At 42.4% G+C, this 26369-nt stretch overlaps 1 protein-coding gene across 1 annotated transcript; it reads left to right on the top strand.

The window, feature by feature from the left end:
• The first annotated feature begins 1576 nt into the window (after positions 1 to 1576).
• Positions 1577 to 24615, top strand: foxk1 (forkhead box K1). The gene is made up of 9 exons (XM_029250304.1): positions 1577 to 3023; positions 11474 to 11671; positions 17449 to 17605; positions 18306 to 18452; positions 19146 to 19339; positions 19689 to 19852; positions 20444 to 20713; positions 21168 to 21380; positions 22752 to 24615. The coding sequence occupies exons 1-9, from the start codon at positions 2662 to 2664 to the stop codon at positions 22952 to 22954; spliced, it is 1908 nt and encodes a 635-aa protein (XP_029106137.1). The 5' UTR covers positions 1577 to 2661; the 3' UTR covers positions 22955 to 24615.
• The last annotated feature ends 1754 nt before the right edge of the window (positions 24616 to 26369 follow it).

Here is a 26369-nt window from a genome sequence, read left to right as displayed (position 1 = left end):
CCACAAAGTTGGAGGCTGTTTTAACCAAGTTACTGGTTTTTGCATTAGGAGTGCGTTGCTTATGATGTGTGTACCCAACCATTTACAAGACAATCTAACATGCTTCCTTGAGGAAAGGAATGAACCAACCAACCAAATGAATGAATGAATTAAATAATCTGAGCAGCTGTCCTCAACGGATTCCACGCCAAAAAAAGGTGCTGTCATGTTGGAATGCATTGCTTTTACTGCTTTTTGCTCAAGTTCAGGGAATGTCCTAAGAAGAATGGTGAGTCAACTTGTTTGTAAAGCTATTGCATCAGGGCTATGATAGCTGTTCACCTCTGGGCTACAGAAGAAAAGCGTTGTCACTCTCACCTGGAATAACAAACCCAAGTGACAATGTCTATTTATTTGGAACATGCTATCTTTTCCAGCTAACTGCACATTTTTGAAAATCATTCATTCTCAAAACTATGTTCTCATGTTTGTACTACAGTGTTAATTGGTTGGAACGTTGATTATTTAACACAGTGTTAACTGTGTATGTGCTAACGGCGAACACTGTTCGCTGGATAAACGCATTCCACCAACGATGTCTCCGGCGGATTCTCAAGATCCAGTACATCGATCGCATTACCAACGAAGAAGTCTTGTGCCGGGGAAATTCCAGCAGCCTTCAAGTTACAATCACGCAACAACGACTCAAGCTAGCCGGGCATTCTACAAATGCAGCGACATCGCATTCCCCGAGTGCCCCTTGGGGACCAGGCGTGGCCGTTCGTGCACCACCTGGCGTCGAACCTTCATCAATGATCTTAAGTTCGCTGGCGTATCCTGGAACGAAGCTGAAGCGCTGGCAGAGGACCAGTAGCGGTGGAGAGACCTCATCGACCGATGTGCCCAACAGCACAGGAGGATCTAAGACTAAGAACTGTGTATGTGATACATATAACCTGCAGACTTTCAGGATTGGTATTTGTTGTTTTTATGGCTTCCGAGAGCATCGCCACATTGGGTGGAAACAGAAAGCAACAAAGCTTGAGGTCAGGTCACGAAAGATGGCTACTTCCCACACTGACACACGTCTGATACCATAAGTATTTGAAAACTTAAATCTTGGCTTTTTCAGGGATACTGCAATTCTCAATCTAACTACCAAGAATGTGTCTGTAGCAGTACAAAGAGCTAAAAAATCCACTTCACCTAGGCAGCGTTAACACACCGACACTATAATGATATAATACAACTGCAATATAATATACTTTATGCCTCAACCTAGTGGGCTGATGGTTTATTGTTTGCTGAAGTTTTCTTCCAGTATGAGGGCAGCTGGGTTCAGTACCCATCCTACTGTAGTACCACTATCAAGAGACTCTTAAAATAACTTATTACTCTGAATGAGACACTATCAATACTCTGCTGTATCCAGTGGTAATGGTACAGGTTGCCTATAAAAAACATGCCAGATAAGTTTATAATTAATTCAATGACAGTTTAATTATCAAACAATTACTTGTTTGACCATTACGATTACAAATACTTATTAATTTCATTAGTAATTTAATACTTGACCACACAGACGTGGCTTTGCTGTTTGCCGTCATTTTGCTGTTATCTCACACAGGTACGAAAGGACGTGGGTTCCATCCCAACTCCTGTGTAGCGTTTGCATGTTTTACCCGTGTCTCTTCTCAAAGTCCAAAGACATGCTTTCAACTGAGTTGTCCGTCCATTGTGGGTGCGCGTGAGAGAGAGAGAGAGAGAGAGAGAGAGAGATTCACTGGTGTGTAGATAAGCGTGTCATTGTGTCTAGTATGTGTAGCACTAGTGTAAGTGACCCGAAGAAAAGGTGCGCGCTGATGACACTACACCAGTGCTCACTGGAAATGTCTCTCAATAAGGGACAACTTAAGTGACCTGTCGCCACATGCGCTTACAAACAGCGACATCTAACGGCCCCTCACTGCGTCAGTACCTCACGAGGCGCTCTAGGGATTCCACCGCCCGTATTTTTCAGGTCGCCTTAACTTTCGTGTTTATATACGGTGCGCCGCGGACTGGCTGCTCCCGCGCTCACGTCACTCGCGAAGCTCCTTCGTGAAGGACCGTAACGCGGCGACGTGTGAGAAATGTCACCGTGACCCATCGTACACATTTCAAAAGGACTGGCGCGCTTCTGCGCGAGAGACTCGAGTGAAGGACACTGCTCCCAGATATCACGACCCCGCTGGCACGCGCAACGCACTTGCCGCCCCGTTCCAGCAGCCTCGAGGGCGTTCACTCGTCGGTGGCGCGGTCATTCACGGCACAGAACTGGGAGGGGGCGTCTGAAAGGGAGACGCGGACTGTCGATAAGCGCAGATGAACGAGGTGACTCGCACATGCTGTGGCTAGTGACAGCGCTTTAATTGTCTCCTAAGGACTCAGAATCTGAGGCGCGACGCGAATTTAGTGATAATAAAAATAATAATAATAAAAAATGAGGTAAAAGTTGAAGTGGGAGGATGCGTCGCGGCGAACTGACGAACTAGGTGGGGGCCGCTGACTGTCCGTTCCGCGCGCTCCACGCCGTGTGTTCGCACCCCCCCGCCCCATGTCGCGCCTGCCGTCCAACAGCAACACAGAGCTGCTCCTGGCACAAGCGGCGCTATTCCCGGCGTGTTTTCCGAGAAAGAAAAGATGGCCGATCAGGGGGAGGACACGGGAGCTCGCGCGCGGCTCACGCTCACGTCGGCGCCGTCCAGCCCCACGCGCGCCGCCCCTTCGGGCGCGCAGCTCTCGTGTCCGGCGCGGGCCCTCGCGCGCCTGCAGGCTAGGGACTTCGAGTTCGTCATGCGCCAAAAGGTGGTCACCGTGGGCCGCAACTCCTCGCACGGCTCCGTGGACGTCAACATGGGCCACTCGAGCTTCATCTCGCGGCAGCACCTGCAGATCACCTTCGAGGAGCCCTTCTTCTACCTGCGCTGCCTGGGCAAGAATGGAGTGTTCGTGGACGGCGTGTTCCAGCGGAGGGGCGCCGCTCCGCTGCAGCTGCCCGCAGAGTAAGTAGTGGAGCGCGGCGCGGTTAGAACAGAGGGTAACGCTATTTCGTGTTCATCGCTCTCCCTCCGAGTCGAACGCAGTACTCGCTCCATTACAGTAGTGACTTGTAAGAGTACTGAGGGGAACTTGCCGTCCAATCCAGTGCAGGAACGCGGACGCGGCAGGACAAGCCCGCCAATCAGACTGCTAGTAACTTGCAGGAAAAAAAAAAAAAAAAAACGAAAGGCGAAACACTCGTTTCAACTTCGGGCTCGTTTCAAATGGCTCAGCTAAAAAGTTCGCGTGACGCGGAGAAAATGTGTCCGAACTGAACTGCTCCAGAGACGCTAACTGAAGACATGAGCCGCCTGACGGACTCGACGCGTCGAATGACGAGCAGATCGCAGGCGGACACTCGTGTGAGCGCGCCTGGGATTGAGTGTAAATAACAATACGGTGCCATGGAGTGTGTGCTCCAGATCAACGCATTGATTGACATTGCAGACGACAAATTGATTTAAAGAGGGGGAAAAAAAATCCCTTGAATGCCCGCTACTCGAGCTGACTGTGTGCAGTTGAATTGAACAGAAAATGATAGTATAACTTAGTACGGGTTACAATTAAATTCATAGTCAGTAGTACTTATAGTAGCACTTATAACTGAATAATTTTTTCCCATTAGACGAATACGAGGGTTACCTGGATACCATGTCCTGAGGGGCAGGATTTTACCCTCATCTAAATGAGGTTCATTGTTTGTTAATTTTGTCAGCTGATAATTTTCAAAATCATACCATCATAAATGTTTTGCCTGAAAAGTACAGCCTGGGCAAAATCCTGGTAATTTTCAGTGCTTTGTGCAGCTGTGCAGGGCACGCGTGTCATCCAGTGTCCGTGGCCTTCGTGCATTTCCTGGGTGTTAAATTTGGTCCAAGTTCTCTGAACTGAAAGTGTGTTCCGAGCATCTGGGAAATATCCCTGCTGTTGGAACTTTTGTAATTCTTTCTCTGTCTAATTGTGAACTACAACAAACTGCTTTTCACATGAAAATACTGTTAAAGCGCATGGCATATCCCGGTGAGCAGCTCCGCATCAACTAGTGCAAATTTCTATTACTGTCACATGGAGGTAAATCATGAGCTGCTAAAAATCATATTTATCTCTGAAATGCTCTTCAATTTCAGAGCTTTTCAGTATATGAAATGCTGAAATTGCTTTAAAATGGGTGTGTTTCACACCTAGTGAAACGTAAAAATTCAGAAGTGTCACTTAAAAGAGAAGTTTATCAGTATTCTACACCTGAACCATTATCATAACTTTTGTACTCAGCAACATGTATGAATATAGCATCAAATACACATAGCCTCCAAGAAGCATTTTGATGCAGTAGAATGTATTATTCTTGCTGATCAAGTGTCGAAGCCTCTGCTGAATTAACAAGTATCTTATGGTCAGTGCTTCAGTTTTTTCAAATATTTTTATTCTCCCATTATAGCAAAGTTCTTGTGCAAAAGCAGTTTATGCTAGTACAGTACTTTTTTGTAGGATGCTTTGAAAGGAAGTTACATTCCAGTTATGTCAGGCAGTATAATTAAAATACAGCTAGAGTCTGTAGTATATGAAGTGGGGATATTATGACATCGTCTTCCTTTCAAGAAAGTTCATATTGTCAGCCTGTGATTTCACTATGAAAGCCATTAATTATATTGCCATTATGCTGAGAATTTTCTCTAAAGCAGTGGTGATTAACCTGGGGTCAGTGGATGGGCTTGATGAGGGCTATGAAAGATAGCTTCAAATAAGTGTTTAAGTGAAAATTAAAATAGCAGTACTTTGGTATAACTCTTTGACAGTTCTATGTCATTAAGTTTTGGTGCAAACATTGAGTGTGGTATTTTTTTCAGAATTTATTTTTAGACTTTTTTTCCAGGAGGGGAACCTTAGCATTCATCATACGGAGGCCCTTGTCCTTGAAAAGGTTAAGAACCTCTAGCGTAAACCGACCTAAACTGTTATAACATTTGCATGCAGCCTAAATATCTTTTGCATGCATATAGTATGGTAATTATGGAGGTATTGTGCCTTGATTTTACCAGCTTTTTTTATTTTATTGCTAAATCTTTATTTTTTAAACATGATGTCTGGAGGCACCTTCACAGGCCTAGCTATTCAGGTGAATATAAGAATGAAAACAGTGTTTGAATTAAAATGGAAAAGCAGGTGAACACATTTTAAAAACAAATCAATAAGATTGCAAGCATCAAAAAACAGCAGGGTAGCTATCCCTTTCAGTTCAGTGTTTAATATATTTGGTGGTTTTGTTTGCCTTTGTGTTCTTAACCTTTCTTTTGTAAAGCATACTTTTAGGCAGTTTTTAAGTGCGATAATATGTACATGCAGAGATTGGATGCAAAGACAAGTACTGTACAGTAATGAGAGTCAACATCAACATAAGTATGTATATAAATAAAAAAAAAAAATCAAGTTGTTTGAGTGCTGTGACCTGTGGGGTGGCACAGTGAAGAAGATTGGATGTAACACAACACCCTCCCCACCATGGAAGAACTATATGCTTGGAAACGTTAATGCATATTGTATCCGTACTGTCTGGTCTTTGAGATTTAGCTGATGGAGGGCATCAGGAGTGTCTGAGCCAGCAGCTAGCCCCAGGACATCCCTGTTACCACAATTAAGCGGTCTTTCGAGAATCTGAAAATAAGCTGAAATCCTTCTTTGGGCTAATGGCCCTTGATTTGTTCTGCTAATGATGTTGGGGTGCTTTCAAAATACCTGCTCAGTGAATCTGAGGAGATTGAAAAAAGTCTGCCGTTTTAAAGAAATGTGACAAGACTCCAGTTTGACAGCATGAGGTCCATTTTTATTAATGATGACTAGAGAGGCAGTGGTGAAGATCTTTGAAGGAGAAACTGTGGTTTACTTCCATGGCTCCCATTACTGAAACAGCATCAGGATTAACCAGCGCAAAGCGGATTATGGAAGGACTAGTTGGTAGGGAGGGAACACTCTGAAACAGGTCCAATGTCAGGGAAAGCCACCCCCACCCTCCGCATTTTTTAGTTCATTCCTATTAAAAAAAGTCTGCACATGGATTCCTTTTTTCTGACACTCCTGATGATGCCTCAGGTATCTTGAATGACAGGCGATTTGCAATGTTTAAAGCCACAGTGTGGTCTAATAGACTTAACGCAGATATGTACATATCTCGCTATAATAATTCCAATAGGGTTTTTATTACAAAGTACACACACACAGTCTGAAACCGCTTGTCCCAAGCGGGGTCGCGGTGAGCCGGAGTCTAACCCAGCAACACGGCGTAAGGCTGGAGGGGGAGGGGACACACCTAGGACAGGACACCAACAAGACACCCCAAGCTGGACTCGAACCCCAGACCCACCAGACAGCAGGACCCAGTCAAACCCACTGCGCCCCCCAAAGTACATAGAGTGCCTTGCAAAAGTATTCAAACCCCTCAAAGTTATCAACATTGCCTGTATTGCATTTTATCCTGTACAACAACATTTGCCCAATCACTACTTTTATCATGAACTCTTCTAAGACTAAATACTCAGAGCCAAAAGTTGTTTGAAGACATTTTGAAGAAAATTAACTGTAATGTTTAACTTCAAAGAGTTTGGATACTTTTGCAAGGCTCTATACATTAGATTGCAAGGCTGTGATAGCTGAAAGGAATATATTCAAAGCACTCGCATGTTTCCTTAATCTGGCTTTACATAAAACAAGCAATGTTTTGCCTTACAGAACAAACCGCATTGCCCATACCATCGGTTCCTCCTCTGCTTGTACAACATTGGCTTAGCTTGTATTAATGAAATAAATGAAGATGTCTTGTTATGGGGGGGCGCAGTGGGTTGGACCAGGTCCTGCTCTCCAGTGGGTCTGGGGTTCGAGTCCCGCTTGGGGTGCCTTGTGACGGACTGGCGTCCCGTCCTGGGTGTGTCCCCTCCCCCTCCGGCCTTACGCCCTGTGTTGCCGGGTAGGCTCCGGTTCCCCGCGACCCCGTATGGGACAAGCGGTTCCGAAAATGTGGTTCTTGTTATGGTGGTGCTCATTTAGTACAGCATCTGTGTTCTTGTGGGCAGACCTTTTACCACTCTTGTATGAACCTATCTGAGGTACCTGGCCTCTCAAAGCTTTCAAGTTATTGAGACAGCCAGGGTTGAACAAAAGCTTCCTGTTTGTCATTGTGCTCAGGCTTCTCTTCTAGTATGAGAGTCCACGTCCAGAGGGAATGTTGATGCAATGTTGACTTTGGCCTGTTGTCATTTTGCTCTACTAGCCCAATTACTGAAACAAAGCGCTGTTTATTACAAATGCACAATTTGTTTTGCAGGTGAATAATTGGGTTCCTGCACTGGCAATTCATAATTGGGCAAGGTGTACTGGCGAATCTTGTTGCAGTAGTCTCAGAGTAACTCTGGCGACAATGAATGTGTTGGAGGAATGGCAACAGGCAACTTGTAGTGTTATTTGTCACTCAGCTGTATTGCTTTTTCTAAAGAATTGGTTAGATGTTAAGTTGTTCCTTTGTTGAGGCTTCTCTCCAGCTCACTCATTATTTGTGTTAGCACTGTGTGACCAGTTGCTATAGAGATGATTCCATGGGAACAGCTAAATATATCAGTGGTGTAATTGGACCACAACCAATATCTTCCAATGTAAAAAGATCCCCTTTTGTCTGAAATGTGACTTATACAACTTACATTTCGGGCATTTTTACAAGTCTATCTGCAGTAATCTGGGCATCTTTGTGTACACTGCACTGGAGATGTAGAAAAGTGTTAACATTTATTTTTTTATTTTTATTGTACAAAACATTTTTTGTCTGCAGTAAATTGTACTTTTCATACCCAGAATTGCAGTTTCACTTTGGAGAAAAGTGTGTAACTTAGTAACTATAATGTTTCTGATAACTACTCCATGATACTTATGTGTCTGCCAGTTTTTTTATTTATTTATTTATTATTTTCTGTGTTCATTCTATACTTTATTATACACTGCTCAAAAAAATTAAAGGGACACTTTGAAAACACATCAGATCTCAATGGGGAAAAAAATCATGCTGGATATCTATACTGATATGGACTGGGTAATGTGTTAGGAACGAAAGGATGCACATCGTTTGATGGAAATGAAAATTATCAACCTACAGACGGCTGAATTCAAGGACACCCCGAAAATGAAAGTGGAAAAAATATGCAGCAGGCTAGTCCATTTTGCTGAAATTTCATTGCAGCAACTCAAAATGGTACTCAGTAGTTTGTATGGCCCCCACGTGCTTGTATGCATGCCTGACAACGTCGGGGCATGCTCCTAATGAGACGACGGATGGTGTCCTGGGGTATTCCCTCCCAGATCTGGACCAGGGCATCACTCAGCTCCTGGACAGTCTGAGGTGCAACCTGGTGGCGTCGGATGGACTGAAACATAATGTCCCAGAGGTGTTCTATTGGATTTAGGTCAGGCGACCGTGTGGGCCATTCAATGGTATCAATTCCTTCATCCTCCAGGAGCTGCCTGCATACTCTCGTCACATGAGGCCGGGCATTGTCGTGCACCAGGAGGAACCCAGGACCCACTGCACCAGCGTAGGGTCTGACAATGGGTCCAAGGATTTCATCCCGATACCTAATGGCAGTCAGGGTGCCATTGTCTAGCCTGTAGAGGTGTGTGTGTCCCTCCATGGATATGCCTCCCCGGACCATCACTGACCCACCACCAAACCGGTCATGCTGAATGATGTTACAGGCAGCATAACGTTCTCCACGGCTTCTCTAGACCCTTTCACGTCTGTCACGTGCTCAGGGTGAACCTGCTCTCATTTGTGAAAAGCACAGGGCGCCAGTGGCGGACCTGCCAATTCTGGTGTTCTATGGCAAATGCCAATTGAGCTCCACGGTGCCGGGCAGTGAGCACAGGGCCCACTAGAGGACGTTGGGCCCTCAGGCCACCCTCATGAGGTCTGTTTCTGATTGTTTGGTCAGAGACATTCACACCAGTGGCCTGCTGGAGGTCATTTTGTAGGGCTCTGGCAGTGCTCATCCTGTTCCTTGCACAAAGGAGCAGATACCGGCCCTGCTGATGGGTTAAGGACCTTCTACGGCCCTGTCCAGCTCTCCTAGAGTAACTGCCTGTCTCCTGGAATCTCCTCCATGCTCTTGAGACTGTGCTGGGAGACACAGCAAACCTTTTGGCAATGGCACATATTGATGTGCCATCCTGGAGGAGTTGGACTGCCTGTGCAACCTCTGTAGGGTCCAGGTATCACCTCATGCTACCAGTAGTGACACTGACCCTAGCCAAATGCAAAACTAGTGAAAAACAGTCAGAAAAGATGAGGAGGGGAAAAAATGTCAGTGGCCTCCACCTGTAAAACCATTCCTGTTTTGGGGGTCGTCTCATTGTTGCCCCTCTAGTGCACCTGTTGTTAATTTCATTAACACCAAAGCAGCTGAAACTGATTAACAACCCCCTCTGCTACTTAACTGACCAGATCAATATCCCAGGAGTTTAATTGACTTGATGCTATACTCTGATTAAAAAGTGTTCCTTTAATTTTTTTGAGGAATGTATATTGGAACAATTTGCACATACACGTTTTACCTGTAGCTCATTTATAAAACTAGGTGTTGTTACTGCTCCAGTACAAGAGCAGGTGCTTAACCACCCCACCACCTGCTGTATTGCAGATGTCAGTGCAGCTGAGCCCCCAGTGGAGTGAGCAGCATGACATTCCTGTAAATGCACCCTCTGTTGCTGTGGTTCTCTAAGCATTTCCTCCTGTGCACCAGGGTTATTCATCATTCCACTGAAGACATTTTGAAAAAGGGGAAAGGGGAGGTTCTGCTCAGTAGAATTTCACGACCCTTGTTGGCCTCCTATTTAACCGTGGAAAAGAATCTTGGTTCAGAAGCATGAGAAAATTAGCCTTTATTTTTCATACAACCTGTAACTTAATAGTTGATCATGTTTTACAGTAAGCATTACATCTTCAGTAATGAAATCTTCTGATTGTTTTTATATAAATCTGACCTATTTTATTGAATATATTTTATTCAACAGAAAATGTGACCTTTGCAGAAAGTTGGTAGCATTAATCCATTATGGTGACTGTAAAGAAATTACATTGTTACATTACAGTACACTTCTGCATACTGTGTATAATTACAATGTACAGTATATATGCAATGTACACAGAAGTTACATTGTTATACATTGGTTTTTCATTTTAGAGACACAGCTGAGACTGGATGTCTCTCAAATTGCAAATTAGGATTTAAAAACAATCAGCAAAAGCTTAGTGGTACAGGTGTCCCTTGGTTCATAAAGGTAAAGCTATAATACATTATAAGAGAGCTCTTAAGAATTTTCATTATTCTTTTAGTAACTTTGACCGACATTAGTCAATTTAAAATGACATTTCCACAGCCTCCTGATCAATCCCAGCAGTTTACTGATTCATCCCAAAAAGCACGTGAGGCATTTGTCAGCAAAAGGTTACACATGGAAAAGGTTAAAGGTCATACAGATGTCCCTTGACTTATTTAAAGATAAGGTTCTGTAGAAGTGTCAGATAAAGCTAAAGTGTATAAAACATACTTGACATTTTAACTTCAAGCTACATTGAAATTATAATTTTAAAATGACTAACAAAATGATTAAACTCATTTAATGCTGACTGGTAGGGGGGTGCGGTGGCGCAGTGGGTTGGATCGGGTCCTGCTCTCCAGTGGGTCTGGGGTTCGAATCCCGCTTGGGGTGCCTAGCGACGGACTGGCGTCCCGTCCTGGGTGGTTCTCCTCCCCCTCTGACCTTACGCCCTGTGTTGCCGGGTAGGCTCCAGTTCCCCGCGACCCCGTATGGGACAAGCAGTTCAGAAAATGTGTGTGTGTGTGTGTGTGTGTGTGTGTGTGTGTGTGATGCTGACTGTTGACTGATTTATCCCATGAATATGGATATGCCATTAATCATTTTGTTACTCTAACCCCACACCTCAGTTGTGAACCTGAGGTGGGTTGAATGCAGGTGGTCCCACACTCCCCCCCCCCCCCCCCCCCCTCCCTAATTTAATTCAATTAATGGCTGGATACAGAAATGCTAGTAGACATGTAAAAAATGCTATTACAAATAATCTGGAAAATGTATCTTTGAAAATGTGTGACTTGGATGTTTGTCCATTCATTTGTCTAATGTGAGAATTTATGATGATCCAATATAGCATTTCCCAGCTCTATAATGTGTGGATTACAGGCTGCTGTGGCAATTTAACACTGATGTAGTTTATATTTCTTTTATTATTTGTGACATGAAGGGTCTTGAAAGTTGTGAACATGCAAATTAAAATGTGTGCTCATCCAACAAGTCTCCTCAGTCTGGAGAGCACTTACTTGTTGTTCTGTCTGACTTATTTCCCCCTTCTCCTGTTTACCAGGTGCACGTTACGGTTTCCCAGCACGGTCATCAAGATTCAGTTCACTGCCCTTTACCATCAAGAGACGATGAGGGAAGAGACACAGCCATCTCCAGCAAGGCTGCTGTACACTCACATCTCACCGCTGAAAATCAACATCCCCGATGTTGACTTCAGGACCATGATAAGCCCCCTGCCATCCCCAACGGGAACCATCAGGTGTGACCCCCCAGTGGTGTATGACAAGCTGGAAAAGCCCTGTGTGCCCTGTCACATCGTTGCTTTGAAAGCATGTGCATCTGAGTGGGCTTTTGTCTTGGCCAATGGATTGAAGCATTGTCTTGTCAGCTGGATGGAGATGTGTATAGAAGCAACACTGTCAGGCCATTCTCAGCTTTGCGTTTAACTTTACCTGACCCTGCAACTGATGTGCTGAGTAGTTTATGATTGCAAAAACATGTATATGTTTGAAACCATGTTGGTATCATTTACCCCAGTAAATTAGCTACTGAATTAAGTAAATGTTATGAGAATGTATTACAAAAAATAATTTCCCATGGTATCCACCTCCCTTTAAAGTTCTGAGTGAAGCAAATTGTTCAATCTGTGTGAAATATCAAGTTGTTTGAAAAGACAGTTACATGATAAAAATGTTCATTCTTAGTGAACAGCTGTAGAGTGTCATATATCCTGGCCGATTGAAGGGCAGCAGCGGCCACAGGGTGGGATTAAGGCACAGGACAGCAGGTTTTTCCCAAAAGAAAGTTTTAATTTCTTTTGTAACAAGCCACATAAGAACTCAAAATTGTGCTCTGACCTCTTCAACAGGGAACAGTATAAGTGTAAACACACTCCCAAAAACAGTCCTCTCCAAAACACCCCCCAAACACCAGTCTCATTTGTCTACAGGCCAGCTGCAAAGACTAATTTCCACAGTTTGACATAAAATTAGAAGAGGGAGTCTTTTCGACAAGCCTTATGTAGTTCTAAATCACATAATTTAGTTTGCATTTATTTTGGTACAAGTTGGCAAATACTGTTTTCACATTGTTTGACAATCCAGTGTGACATTGCTCAGCTGTAGCCCATGTTTATTTGCCAAGTAACAACCTCCTGATAGTGCTCTGAGTAGTGTCTTTCCTTTCTCCATTTAATTGGCTGAGAAATACAAAGATATTACCAGTTAATTGTAAAATACTTTTGTTCTCCTCCTCTGTAACTTCTGCATTGATGGTGGTCTTTTGAACTGTGAATCAACATAGCTTTCTGCTAAATGGTCACTCATGCTATATTTTAACACAATGAAGGGAAGCTAGGGGGGCGCGGTGGCGCAGTGGGTTGGACCAGGTCCTGCTCTCCAGTGGGTCTAGGGTTCGAGTCCCGCTTGGGGTGCCTTGCGACGGATTGGCGTCCCGTCCTGGGTGCGTCCCCTCCCCCTCCAGCCTTACGCCCTGTGTTGCCGGGTAGGCTCCGGCTCCCCGCGACCCCGTATGGGATAAGCGGTTCAGAAAATGTGTGTGTGTGAAGGGAAGCTTGGCAAACAGGATCTTCTCTTAAATGGCTGGACTTCAGGGAAGACAGAGCAACAGTGCTGTGACAACAGTCTGCCCTTGGCACCCCGCATCAGCTCGGTATACACAGGCAGGAGCCCACACCACCTCTCAGTGGGTTAGCTACTATATGTAAACAATGGCTTGTTTGAAGAGGAACTGCCTGCTGTGGTTGAAGCATATCTGGTCTCTTTGTATGACTAAGTGAAGAGCAGATATTTAAGATGAAATGTGATGACAGTGTTAACCACACGCACCATACAACTTCTTTATGTGCTGTGGTTGTTTGTTTGCGTCTGGGTGATTTACAGTGTACACAGTTTGTAGTTGGTGAGAGTGATAAAACTGTTTCCAACCAGGGAAAAAATTAAAAACAACAGAGCTGGAACAGACTAATCCAAGACATACATCGTTGTTAAGTGATGTCTATACAACATAAACAATGTCTTTGAGGTACAGCAAAGGACGCGTGCGCCACCTCTGTACAAAATCAGGTCAAAATTATTGAAATTCGACAACTTTAACGTGATTAGTTTATTACTGTTCTTAAAGAAAATGTCATAGCTGTTTTGTTTTAAACTGAAACTTTCCCCCAGCCTAATGTATTCTTTCCTTGTTTGTTCCTCCCATTTGTCCACCTCAGTGTTTGTCTCTTTTGGAACCTCATACTCACTTTGTAGGAAATGCTGCCCTCAGTGGCTGCTCCACACTGCTGCATCACATGGGAACGCGAGTCGACACATGTATTGTACTGTATGTGTGCCATATATGGCATGTGGTCAACTTGTTGAGTGCTGATTGGCTGAAGAGAAACCCTTGTGGTTTTCAGCTGCAGCTGTTTCTTGTTCCTCTTCACTGCCGTCTTCTTCATTCGCACCCGTCTCAATTCATAAACCCTGGCCAAAGAGCACAGTGGGCTTCGCATGTGCATATTTCCTTTTTTGTTTTATGTTCAAGAGGTCAAATAGCAATTGAGGGCAAGCTACAGGGCTCAAATTCCATACATGCAGCTGCCAACATACAAATTCTTATCGGTGGTCACTATAACAAACTGTAATTAGTTATGGGACTGTCATTTACAGTAAAATAATGGGACATTTTATTCTTGGTCTCATTCTGAAGTTTTTTTTCCCCCCAGCCCTAAGCTGACATGTTGGGCCAACAGTCAATCTCCCTGAACAAGAATGGAGTAAAAAAAGTACAAAACAGAAACTCTGCAAAAAACCTTTCAAAAACCATTTGATAGTACGCCGAGAAAATGCAAATATGTGCACATATATAGAGCGAGGACTCCAAACCAAAGGATTATATGTTAGAGGTACTATCATGCAGCTGAAATGCTTTTCAGGTTTCAGTGAGTGTGAACGTGTGTATGAGAACCGGGCTTTAGTGTCAGCGTGCTCACAGCTTTCCTTCAGCGAGACTGTTGAGCTTCACCCTGTGCAAATGTACTTTGACACCACTGATGTCCAGTATTTCCTTGTTTGTTTGGGAGTGGGACCTTATGTTTGCTTTGCAAGGAGTACGTAGTCACAGTAATACAGAAACTGACAAAAGGACTTGTTGAAATGAGCAAATTTTTTTCTCCGTTTCCAGTGCAATTTTATATATATATTCATAATACATATTTTTTTAAACTGAAGTTTGTAGTTGTATGTTTTTATAAATAGCCATTCCCTGACATATGTCCGAGTTTCGTTCTGACCGACTGGTCGGATCTCGAAATGGGCGTAAATTGACATATGTTAGCGTTGCATGTAGAAGTCGTATACCTGTACAACATTCTTTTATCCTACTCAATTTCCATCATCATTATTTCATTTTTTATTAACCAGCTTTATTAATTGATGTTTTATATTTGAATATATAAGAAACTGTCTTCCTCGACTTCTTGCCAGATCTATCAGCAGGGGATGGGTTTTTCTTCTTGCTCGTCAACTTCTTTGGGGTTTAATACAATGATGGCTTAATCTAGCACTAAAATTTGTTAGATTTACTTGAATAATGTGCTTACTGAATGGCAACTGAGAGAAATGCTGTGACAAAATGCCAGGATATCATCTGGCGGTCACTATTGTACGCACACAGCCATTAGCACTGGCGGATGTACGACCAAACATACTTTTTATGTTTACATATATACACACACACATTTTCTGAACCGCTTGTCCCATACGGGGTCGTGGGGAACCGGAGCCTACCTGGCAACTCAGGGCGTAAGGCTGGAGGGGACACACCCAGGACGGGGCGCCAGTCCGCCGCAAGGCACCCCAAGCAGGACTCGAACCCCAGACCCACCAGAGAGGAGGACCCGGTCCAACCCACTGCACCACCGCACCCCCTACTGTTTACGTATATATTTTTTTTTAATTTATACTGTATTTTTTTGGTCTAAGTCGCATTGGTTGTAAGAAGAGAGGCTGTATATTTTTTGATTTGAAACTTTTGTACAAGGAAATGTACAATTTTAGATGAGCAACTTGAGAATGATTTTACCCTTTATGCAGAAGGTTATTCTTACCGTATCAGTCCATGGTAGATTCCTTGCTCAAGGGTATTGTGGCAGAAGTGAGAGTAGGGACTTTGTTTACAGGGTGACAGCAATAACTGCTACACTACTGACTGCTTTATACATACTTAGTGGTGTATAATGTCTCCTGTTTAGTACTGCTTTTTTTTTTTTTTTTATAAATCTTATTTGGTTGATGATTGAGTTAAGACATGATATTTCCTAGTTTCTGACTTACAAAAATGATCCAAGAAATGTACCCTTTTGATCCTTTTAAAGCACTTTTTTGTTTTCACCCAGTCTTGGAAGGCAAATGGTAACGTAGTGGCATTGTTTTACAGAGGGATATCTGTAAAGGTGTGGTATGGTTGTTACATAAGTGCAGTCTCAGCATGTGTATGCTCATGTATAGATAGCCAGACCTCTCCTCTCATACATACGCACCATGTAAAGTCATGGCCTCACTGAACCACATGCCTGTCATTAGAAATTATACTCCACATTAAATCTGATTGCTATGAGAGTGTGCCTTACAGCACTCTTTTAAAAAAGTTCTTCAGTTTACAGTCATCCCTCACCTAATGAGCAATTTAGATGACAACTTCAGCATGATTTTATGGATTTCATTCCATCAGATTACCCCAATATGGAAATATACATTGTGAAACACTTGAATTACCATTATTTTTTATGGGTAAAATCACTAGGTTCCAAGATGAAAGAGATCCAGTCTAAAATTAAGTAAAATATCAAAAGAAAAGGTGTTTTGTATGTATGACAGTAACACAAATATTTCATATTGGTAACAAATTATTGAAGTATATCACTTGTTATTCAAACTGGAAATTAAATAATTTTTAACGAATTCTTGGACCTTTAGTGTCACCTTCAGACGGGCTCATAAAGCACCAGAGAATCACTTTCTGTTTTTGCCCTATTTTTGTGCTGCTCTTTTCCTCCTTTCTCCACTACAATGTCACCATCAATTAAACGTGGACAGAGATTCAGCAGTAAGTGAATCCTTAAAGTGTACATTTACCACCAGTGTGGAAAAAAGTTTTTTCCCTCCCCGGGACCAATCAGCAGCAGGAGATCTGTACAAAATACTGAGACACGTAGAGACTTTTCACGATTACATTGGTCGATGGAAGAGCACCAGACAGCTGAATGTCTCTCTCATCGTTTCGCGTTGCTTCCTTTTATTTGCAAGCTTATACATAGGTCATCATAAGGTGTGGCAACACTTTTGAAACTTTCCTTGTGTCCAATTCAAAAGTGATCTACTCCAAACATTTTGTCCGCATTTCAGAAGTGTCAGGATGCATCCTAAAGATCAACAAATTTCTTTGCGTCTTGTTTCCCTACCAGCATTTTCCATTGCATTAAACAGAGCATGAAGCCTAGGCACAACATACATTTTCTGAACATATTAATCACTTGAATATATTGACTACTTGAACATATTTTCACACCACACCAGGCATTGTGAATAATGAAATGGGTAAAAAAAATATATATATATTATATATCTGTGAAAAAAGCACTACACTAACGAGAGGAGATGCATTCATAGCTCTAAATGCGGGAACTGGGAAGATACAGCTTTCTGTCATGTCTGGCTACGCCAACTTGCGCTTAACATATTTCAGATGTTTTGCGTAAGTGCTATTCGTAAATGTGTTTACCGTGAATTTTTTTACATAAATCCAGGTTTACATAAGTAGATGGGTGTCTGTATTAGAAACGGAAAAAAAAAAAAAAGAAACTTTGATCATGAAGTAAGCCAGGAAAAGTGTTTAGAAGATAAGATTAGAGGATCTGTTGGTTAATCAGTGTATTAGTATTAGATCTAGTTTGTTTTTGTGCCACACAGTTTTTCACCCTTTGTCATTGCATTGCTCTTGGCAGCCAAATAAAGTCTCTTCATTTTATTCCAGTGTCCCCAACTCCTGCCCAGCAAGTCCACGTGGAGCAGGGTCCTCGGGCTACAGGGCTGGGCACAACGTCACCTCCGACTTGCAGATGGCAGCAGAATTCGCAGCCAAGGCAGTGTCTGAGCAGCCCACTGATGTATGTGGAGACGACAGCCCCAAGGTCCCCGGTGGCGCCTCCTCTCCTGCTCATACTTGCCACTGTATCACCGCTATTCCACAGACTCTCCTTCAAGGAGTATGAGATACATATCCTAAAGGGTTTGCAGTACTGTGTTTTCCAAGTTTTGCAAAGGAACTCCTGCTAGTTTCACTGACATTCATGCTGACATTTACTGATTTAGCTTTTCTCCAGAGCGATCAGGGTACAACAGTGCATTGCGCCAGCAGAAGGAGAGATTTTGGATGCAGACGTGTGGTTCTTGAGAACAGTCAGTTTTTCTCATACTACAGTATAAATCACTGTCCATTACAAGAGCAAGCTGTGTATCGAGTCTACAGCTAGTAGCATAGTGGTTAGAGCTGCTGCCTTTGGGACTCAAAGGTTGTAGGTTCAATTCCCATCTCTAGCTGTGGTACCCTTGAGCAATGTACTTACCCTAAATTGCTCTAGTAAAATTACCCAGCTGTATTAGGGTAAGTGATTGTAAGTAGCTTAACAGTGTAAATTGCTGTGGAGAAAAGTGTCAGCTAAGTGTAAACTATTTACATTTATTTCAGACAGTGAAGGAGAAAACAATATAGAGAAGAGTCACCATAATAAACAACTGGATTAGACACACAAGCAGTAATGCAAATAATGGTGACATACATACATGTGCCTGCCTGGGCAGCACTCCAATGTGACTGCATTTGTGTTGCAGGATGAGTCGAAGCCACCCTACTCATATGCACAGCTAATCGTCCAGGCCATCTCCTCGGCTGCAGACCGGCAGCTCACGCTAAGCGGCATCTACGCCCACATCACAAAGCATTACCCATACTACAAGACTGCTGACAAGGGCTGGCAGGTGAGTCCGTCCTGCTGTGACATTCATTACATTACATTTATTCACTTAGCAGATGCTTTTCTACAAAGCGACTTACAATGGACACCATGTAGTGCTACTAGCCCACACACCCTATTCACCTAGGTGACTTACTAGATACGTTACAATGGGTCACTCATCCATATATCAGTGAAACACAGTCTCTCTGTGTCACTCACACACTATGGGGGAACCTGAACAGCATGTCTTTTGACTGTGGGAGGAACACAGAGCACACCCACACAGACATGGGGAGAACATGCAAACTCCACACAGACTGAGCAGGGATCAAACCCACGTTCTCTCACACCACCCAGGTGCTGTGAGACAGCAGCGCTAGTCGCTGTGCCACTGTGCCGCCCCTGTTCACGTGTACAAGTGTTAGTTGCTTTGAAGAAAATCATAAACTAAATTCATTATTATTATTATTATTACTATTATTCTTATTAATAATAATAAACTCTGGGTTACAAACACTGACTGAGAAATTCACTGCAGTGCACGTTTCCACTGTACGCTTGTACATTTCTCAGAAATTAATCATTTTGATGCCCTTTTAAAAAGAGGACTAGTGTAAACTTGGTGGATGTTGTCCTTATGTGACCTGTAACCCTTTGTTTTCATAAATCTCTGTTCTGTCATTCTTCTGCCCTAACCCCCACTCCTGTGTGGCAGAACTCCATCCGCCATAACCTGTCACTGAACCGCTACTTCATCAAAGTGCCCCGCTCTCAGGAGGAGCCGGGAAAGGGTTCCTTCTGGAGGATCGATCCCTCCTCGGAGGCCAAGCTGGTGGAACAGTCGTTCCGTAAGCGCCGCCAGAGGGGCGTATCCTGTTTTCGCACCCCTTTTGGGCCCCTCTCCTCCAGGTAGGAGCGTGCACCCGAACCCCCAGAACAGGGCAGATATTTGCATCAGGTGGCAAAGATCTGGCAAGGCTGCATGAATCTCAGCCCCTCTAATCCTCTCAAGGGTCTATTTTTCTGTCTGTCTCTTTATATATTTTCCTTGCTGACATTTGACTGGGCAGGACAAAGTGAGTGCTGCTTTATTTGCATGGCCCAGTCTGTACAGTGTATCTCAGCTTGTAGCACACATTAGTAGGCACTATGAGCGTCACTTATTGCTACCGCTGAGCCGTTGTGGTAACACTGGCTTTGAGTGCAAGAGTTCTGCATGCCCACTGCAGTGTTCTCAGCTTACGTTTGTTCCCCACAGGAGTGCCCCGGCCTCTCCCACCCATTCAGGCGTGCGCTCGTCCAGTCCTGGCTTGCGGAGCCCAGAGTGCCTGTCCCGGGAGGGCTCCCCGAATTCCCATGAACATGAGTTTGCCTCCAAGTTGGCCTCAGTGCCAGAGTACCGCTATTCTCAGAGTGCACCGGGTGAGCTGCTTTCTGCAGCACATCCAGGGTTCGCAGTACCTGAACCCTGGGCCTCTTTTTAATAGATGTGTGCGCCTCTGATGGTAGTATTAGGACACTACGATGCAATGTTCTCTTGTCGTGTCTGGAAAAGTGTAAAATAATGTCGGATGAAGGGCAGTATTATTTTCTTTTTTGCGGTTTTTCATGTCTGTGTGCACCTGAGCAATACTTGTAAAGGACAAACGGAACGATAGCAGCCACGAGTATCCTGCACCTCTGAGAGCCACTGCAGAAGAGTTGTGAACACCTGCTGAGTGGTTTCCTCTGGATATGCCTTGTGGGAAAGAAACTAGTGTCTAGCAAGTGTACTTAGTATTTTGAGAGAACAGAAGGTCAATTTGACGTATTCTACACCCATCTATGGGTTGATGAGTGGGCACATGGATGAAAGCATGAATTTGATGTGTTACACCTCAATGAATGAATGAATGCACTGCATTTTTTGCTACACCCCTCCGCAAATGGATGAATAAATGAATTGATGTGTACTACAGGCCTCTGGTGACCAGGGAATTACTACCGTGTAAATGTGCTCATGTCAATCCCCAGGCTCACCAGTGAGTGCGCAGCCAGTCATCATGGCTGTTCCTTCACAGCCCACCGCCTTGGTAGCCAAGCCCTTGGCATATGTGCCCACCTCCATAATCACCTCCCAGTCAACCAGTGGCCACGCAGTCCACGTGGTTAAACAGGCGCCAGCTGTTACCATGGTCCGGGTAATGAATGCATCTTCCAGCTCACCTAATGGTTATGTCTTGGCCAGCACCACAGCACCTGGAGGCCAGCATGGGGCAGGAGAGAGCACCGGAGAACACAGAGGTACAGTGGCAGTCTTTACACGGTGTGCTCCTGCACATTCAGTACAGTGTCTGCAATAAGGGCATGATGGGAGAGAAATATGTGTGCACAGTTGGAAGAAAAAGTTTGTGAACCCCCGGAATTACTTTTTTTTTTTTTTTTTTGCATTAATTACTACAAAAATTTTCGGTCTTCAGCTAAGTCATTGTAATAGACAAACACAATGTGCCTAAACTAATAACACACAAATTACTGTATTTATTCTTGTCAGTACCGAACATACCATATATCATACTCCCAGCTGGAAAAAGTAACTGGTTGACCCTGTTTTTTTTCTTTACAAGTTCAAAAATGTGCCTGTTTACAACTTGCATTGACTGATTTCAGTTAGCTTGATTGTTCAGTTATTTGCTTCTAGGTATAACTGTGTGGGGCAGGCGGGTACCAACCATTCTTCGTGGCTGTTTTGCCTCAGGTGCTGGCAACGAGAAAACAGGTGCGAGCCACTCGACGCTCTGCGTGGGCAGCCGCGTCATCCAGGCTGTCGGTAGCCATGTGGCAACAGGCAGCAGCAGCCAGCAGACTTTCAGCATTGTCCAACCAGTACCTGTCTCCTTGGGGCAGCACCAGCTGCCAGTCAGGGCAGTCACTCAGAATGGAAAGCACAGCATGACTGCTCACTCCTATGGTACATCTACATGCAAATTGAAGGACTTCTTTAGCTTGTATTTACATTGACTCATTTAACTGATGCTTTTCTCCAAAGTGACTTACAATGTTAAGCTACCTGCAATTACTTACCCATTTATACAGCTGGGTAACATTATTGTAAGTACCTTTGCTTGTGGGTACTACAGCTCAAGGTGAGATTTGAACCTGTGGGTCCAAAGGCAGTAGCTCTAACTACTTTGTTACCTGCTGCCCATGGCTTACTTTGATTCATTGAATTTGTTTACCTTGGTTATTAAATTTTGTAATTGTTTACCTTGTATACCAGAAATAAGTATTTGATTAATGCGAATTTGTTGTAGGATTGTAGTTCGGGGCTGCCAGTTTATCTAGTTTCTTTTGTCATGTCAGTAGGCTTTCTGAGTCTTCTTTTCCTCTCAAATCCTACAGTGCATTCACAAAGTATTCAGACCCCTTAATTTTTTTTCTACACTTTTTTCCCCCTTAAGGCTGCAATATAAAAAATGTTGGGAAAAAGTGAGGTCTGAATACAGACATGTGTTGCTTAATGATGGGGATACGTTCTGAGAATTGTTTTGTTAGGCAATGTCGTCGTTGTATGAACATCATGGATTGTACTTACACAAATCTAGACGGTATAGTTCTTGATGCAATCAAGAGACGCGGTAAACACAAGATTTATTACGCTGCTGCTGGCGTAACACAGCATACTGTAAACAGTAAACTTTTTATACATTGAAAGTGTACACTGTAAAATAATGAACAGTAAATACATAAATCAGTAACATACGTGTTTATCATCAAGTATTATGTATTGTACATAATTGTATGTGCTTTACTTTTATACAATTGGCGGCACAGTGGGTTTGTTTACAGCAGTACCACCATGGACATGTAACTTGTTACGTTATGACGTCGCTAGTCGAGAAAAATTTTTCAGCTCCATTATAATCTTATGGGACCACCGTTGTATGTGTGGTCAGTTGTTAAGCGAAATGGAATCCTGCAATCCTTCAAGGGGCAACCAAACATAAACAATTGACCCACCAATCGGCAAAGATCACAGTAATGAATACACAGGACTATGTACAAGCACAAACACACACCAACTATTTGCAGCAATCCCCTCACTGCTGTTGCAATTTTAAAGAATTTTATCAAGCCTACTTTAATTTTACATGTCTTTAATTTACTCATGAGGTAATTATCATGTAAATATATGTATTTGAAATTAGAATGTACTAATAGTTTCAAATAGTCTCAATTCCTTCACTAATTGTATCAGTAATTTGAAAGTTTTTAGCTGTCTGATATATTTTCATATGGAGTTTTTTTTTTTTTTTTTTTTTCCCCCCCCCCTGTTCTATAGCGATCACCAATCCCCTTCAGATCCTGGCAGCCCAAGCCTCCACGTCTTTGCCAGTCATAGTGAACAGACAACCAAGTGATGAAACTGAGGAGCGAGCCACCGTACCGGGCGAGCCTGAGGTCAAGCGGCCAAGGGTGCAAGATGACAGTGTTGCTTCAGTCCCCCAGCCAGTCATCGTGATGAAGCAGGATGCCAGTGAATAGACAGCGGTTAGAAAACAAGAGGCAACAGTCAAGAGCACTTTAACTGTGTTCTTCAATACCATTGGCCCAAGGTGCCAACCTATAGGGTGTGGGGACAGGTTATGAACATATATGGACTTTATCTATCGGAGAAGAAATAGTAACTTTGTGAAAATTAATTGTATAATTGTAGGAAAGAGGTTTGACTTGTGTGACTGAGCCACAGGTTGTGGTTGTGACATGCAGTTTCCCAGAAAGCCTTAAAAGAGGATAGATTGAGGCCCCACTCTTTGGATCACAGAGAGGTTTACTTGGCATTAGAGCTGGTCCTCCAGAGTAGGAGAGGCATATATACCTGCACAAGTACTTGAAAAAAAATTAACAGCATTAACGTTCAGAGCAATATTTTTATAACATATACCCTTTGAACAGGATTTGTCTTGGGTTTGACTGGGACCAAGTCATTTGCAGCTGTCATTAATCTGTAGCTGGTCATCAGTTTCAAAAAATTAAAGCCTTGTGTGTTGGAATGGAGTCCTGCAGGTGCTCTCAGTGTAAATTTGGAATGTAGAACACATTTTTCTTTTTTCCACGTTTTACACAACTTTTTATTGCTGCATTACATGGTGTAAAATACATCCAGATTTAATCACTGGCAACGAAATGGTTCTTCTCTGGAGTTTCTTGAACACGGTGGAATTCAGTACATTTCTGGCAGAAACCGTTCATTCTGAAATTTTACTGTTTGTAATTTGCTTCTTCAGCACAAAGTGCTTCTTGCTTAGTGAATGTAGTTTTTGGCCTCTTTGCAGTTCCCTCTCTCAATTTGGCATTCTGTACAAGTATTGCTATGGTTTGTTTAAAGATATTTAATTTGAGTAAGTTTAAAATGCAACCCTGGACGTTGGATATAAAGCACGCCACAGAGGGCCGTTATCTGTAATTTTTTAATGGCATAAAAAGACTGATGTTTTTTTACTCTTAGCATGTCCTTTGCATCAAGGAACATGTGTATTTTTGTTTGATTTGCCAAACCCCTCTGAAGACTTGTGGCACTGACTGATTTTCATTGATGTTTGGTATGAGATGCAGATTTACTTGCATGAAATTACTGAAATTTACACACATTTTTGTAAATTTAAGGTGAAATCACTCACTGAGGAAGTTGAATCTAGGCTGCTTAGTTGTAATTTGGAAAACGGAGGAACGTGCAGTGAACTGTGATTCAGCCAGCTACAAATTTGTAAAGTCTTGGCATCAGATCAGCAATTGAGTTTTGACTTAAACTTTTGTAAAAATCAAGCGAAGGAAAAAACTGAAATCATTTGAGAATATCTAGAAAACAGTTTCATGTTTTACGTAATTCCTTTGGTGTTTAAGTGATGGAAGAAAGTTTGTTAAACCTTTTACGGGAGAAGAAATGTTCCCTTCCGTCTTGGTGAGTGCCTTCTTAGAGACCAAAAGTAGCTTCTATCCAATGTTGTCTGCTCCTCAGGAGTATTGTTTTAAGTAACTGTTGAATGTGCTTGGATTGTAGTTTTACTTTTTAGATGTGAATAAATTTAAACTATATGGTTATATTTATTGAATAACACAAAAAGCAATAAATAATATAAAATCTGTTTTTTTCCACCAAAATATAGGAATCGATAGGCACATGAAGAATATTAAAAACAAAAAAAGGCCAACTGTCAGATTTGTATTGGAAACAGTGTTACGTCAGTCTTGTGTTTTTATGTAACTGCTGAAAGTAGTTAGACGATTTTCCCTGTTGCAGAGGTTTTTTGATTCCTGTATACACACAATATTGCTTTCAGACCACTGGACATTATGCCTGAATAGTCATCGCCTGCGAATGACACTGGTGCTGCTGTCTTGGAAACGCTGAAGAAAACACCTGTTTTTAATATTACTCTTTAGCAGTTTTATGGGTCTTTGCAAGACATCATCATGAATGTACTGCCCAGAGTGCTGGTTTCACAAGAACGATGACCCTTACCATGTTTTTCATGTAGTATCAGTGAAAGAAAACAATTATGCCTCTGCAGAAAAAACTTGTTTCTATAAAATCCTGATACAGGTACTTGGAAGGACTTTTATGCAGAAAATGCAAAAAGTTTTTTACTCATGTTATGGTGTTCACAAGCAGCCTTTAAGCTCTATTATGGTTTCTTTACTCTCTGCTGTACTTTTTTCCTAAGTGTTTCTCGGTGTCATCTTCAAACTGAGACCATTTTCTTCATACCTGTTTAAAGACCCATATTTGCGGCTTTTTTTTTTTTTTTTAAATTCCTTCTCCCACTTTCTTTTTATTTAGAAACTGATATTTTGATTTTTCACCCCTACAAAAATTTGTCCTGGTTCATGCAGTGGCAATGTGTGGGAAGCTTTCCAACGGTTCACGCACTAGTATGCAGAGTTCATGGTTACCCTTGTTGTCATGGGGAACCAAATATTTAAAAAAAAAAAAAATGATGGAACAGATGGAAAAATTGTCAATCAGTGCTTTTTGCTTGCAGACTTTGAACATAGTCTCTTCTGTGAATGTCTTCTGCGTTTTTGAACATAAGTCTTCAATTTTGTAGTTTTTGTCAATTATTTTCATTTATTAAGGAATTGTTATAAAATGCTGCTTTAAACACACACATGTTCAAGTATCCATGAAAGTTACTCTCAGCTTCAGATTTTAAGGCTTTTTTGTTCACACTATATAGTACATTGTGTAGAACAATTATTTTTTTTTTAGAGTTTTGTTCTTCATGTAGCATGAAGTTACTTTGAAGTCCATTTTCCTTAAGTTTTTTTGCTTTTTAATGGACTCTGGATTTAATGTTAATACTTAAGTGCTTTGCAGTAGCAAAGCTGTATTCTCTCTGACATCATGTCTCCACATCCACTTCGAACACTGATAGTCAATTTACTTTTTACTTTGACTTATTTTACCAGATAAGGTTTTCATTTTTTTTTTTTTTTTTTTTTTTTTTTTGATGGCTGTTTCCACTTGAAATTATTGCAGTTAAAATGGAAATACTGGGAAGTGGTGGGAACTTAATTATTTTTTTTCATCTGTATATACAAAGTAACATTTCTTGGTATGGTTTTGAGGACTCTGGGTGCTTCAGGAAGCTTATGTAACGGGGAAAGTATCTTTACTCTGAATATGTAGTATGGAGACATTAATTGTATTGAATGTGCCATTTCCAAACACATATACAGTGTCTGTAGACAGTGAATTATTCCGGACTTCATAAACTTCAATAAACCTGGCTATATTCTGAAGGACCCATTTGACTTCATATGAGTTGTATCAATCGGTTTTTTAATGTGTTTTTACTTTGGTCTTTACTGAAGACCCAGATGGCAGAATGAAATGAATGGTGTAAGAGAAAAAAAACAAACAACTGTCACACAAAGTTTAAAAAAAAAAAAAAAATGT

This window comes from Scleropages formosus, chromosome 3 (assembly GCF_900964775.1).
Source record: "Scleropages formosus chromosome 3, fSclFor1.1, whole genome shotgun sequence".
NCBI lineage: Eukaryota > Metazoa > Chordata > Actinopteri > Osteoglossiformes > Osteoglossidae > Scleropages > Scleropages formosus.
This window is presented reverse-complemented; position numbering and strand designations above follow the sequence as displayed.

Coding starts and splice junctions, on each gene's coding strand:
- foxk1 (XM_029250304.1), top strand. CDS start 2,662: ATGGCCGATCAGGGGGAGGACACGGGAGCTCGCGCGCGGCTCACGCTC. Junction 3,024..11,473: donor CCGCTGCAGCTGCCCGCAGA/GTAAGTAGTGGA, acceptor CCTGTTTACCAG/GTGCACGTTACGGTTTCCCA. Junction 19,853..20,443: donor CTATTCTCAGAGTGCACCGG/GTGAGCTGCTTT, acceptor GTCAATCCCCAG/GCTCACCAGTGAGTGCGCAG.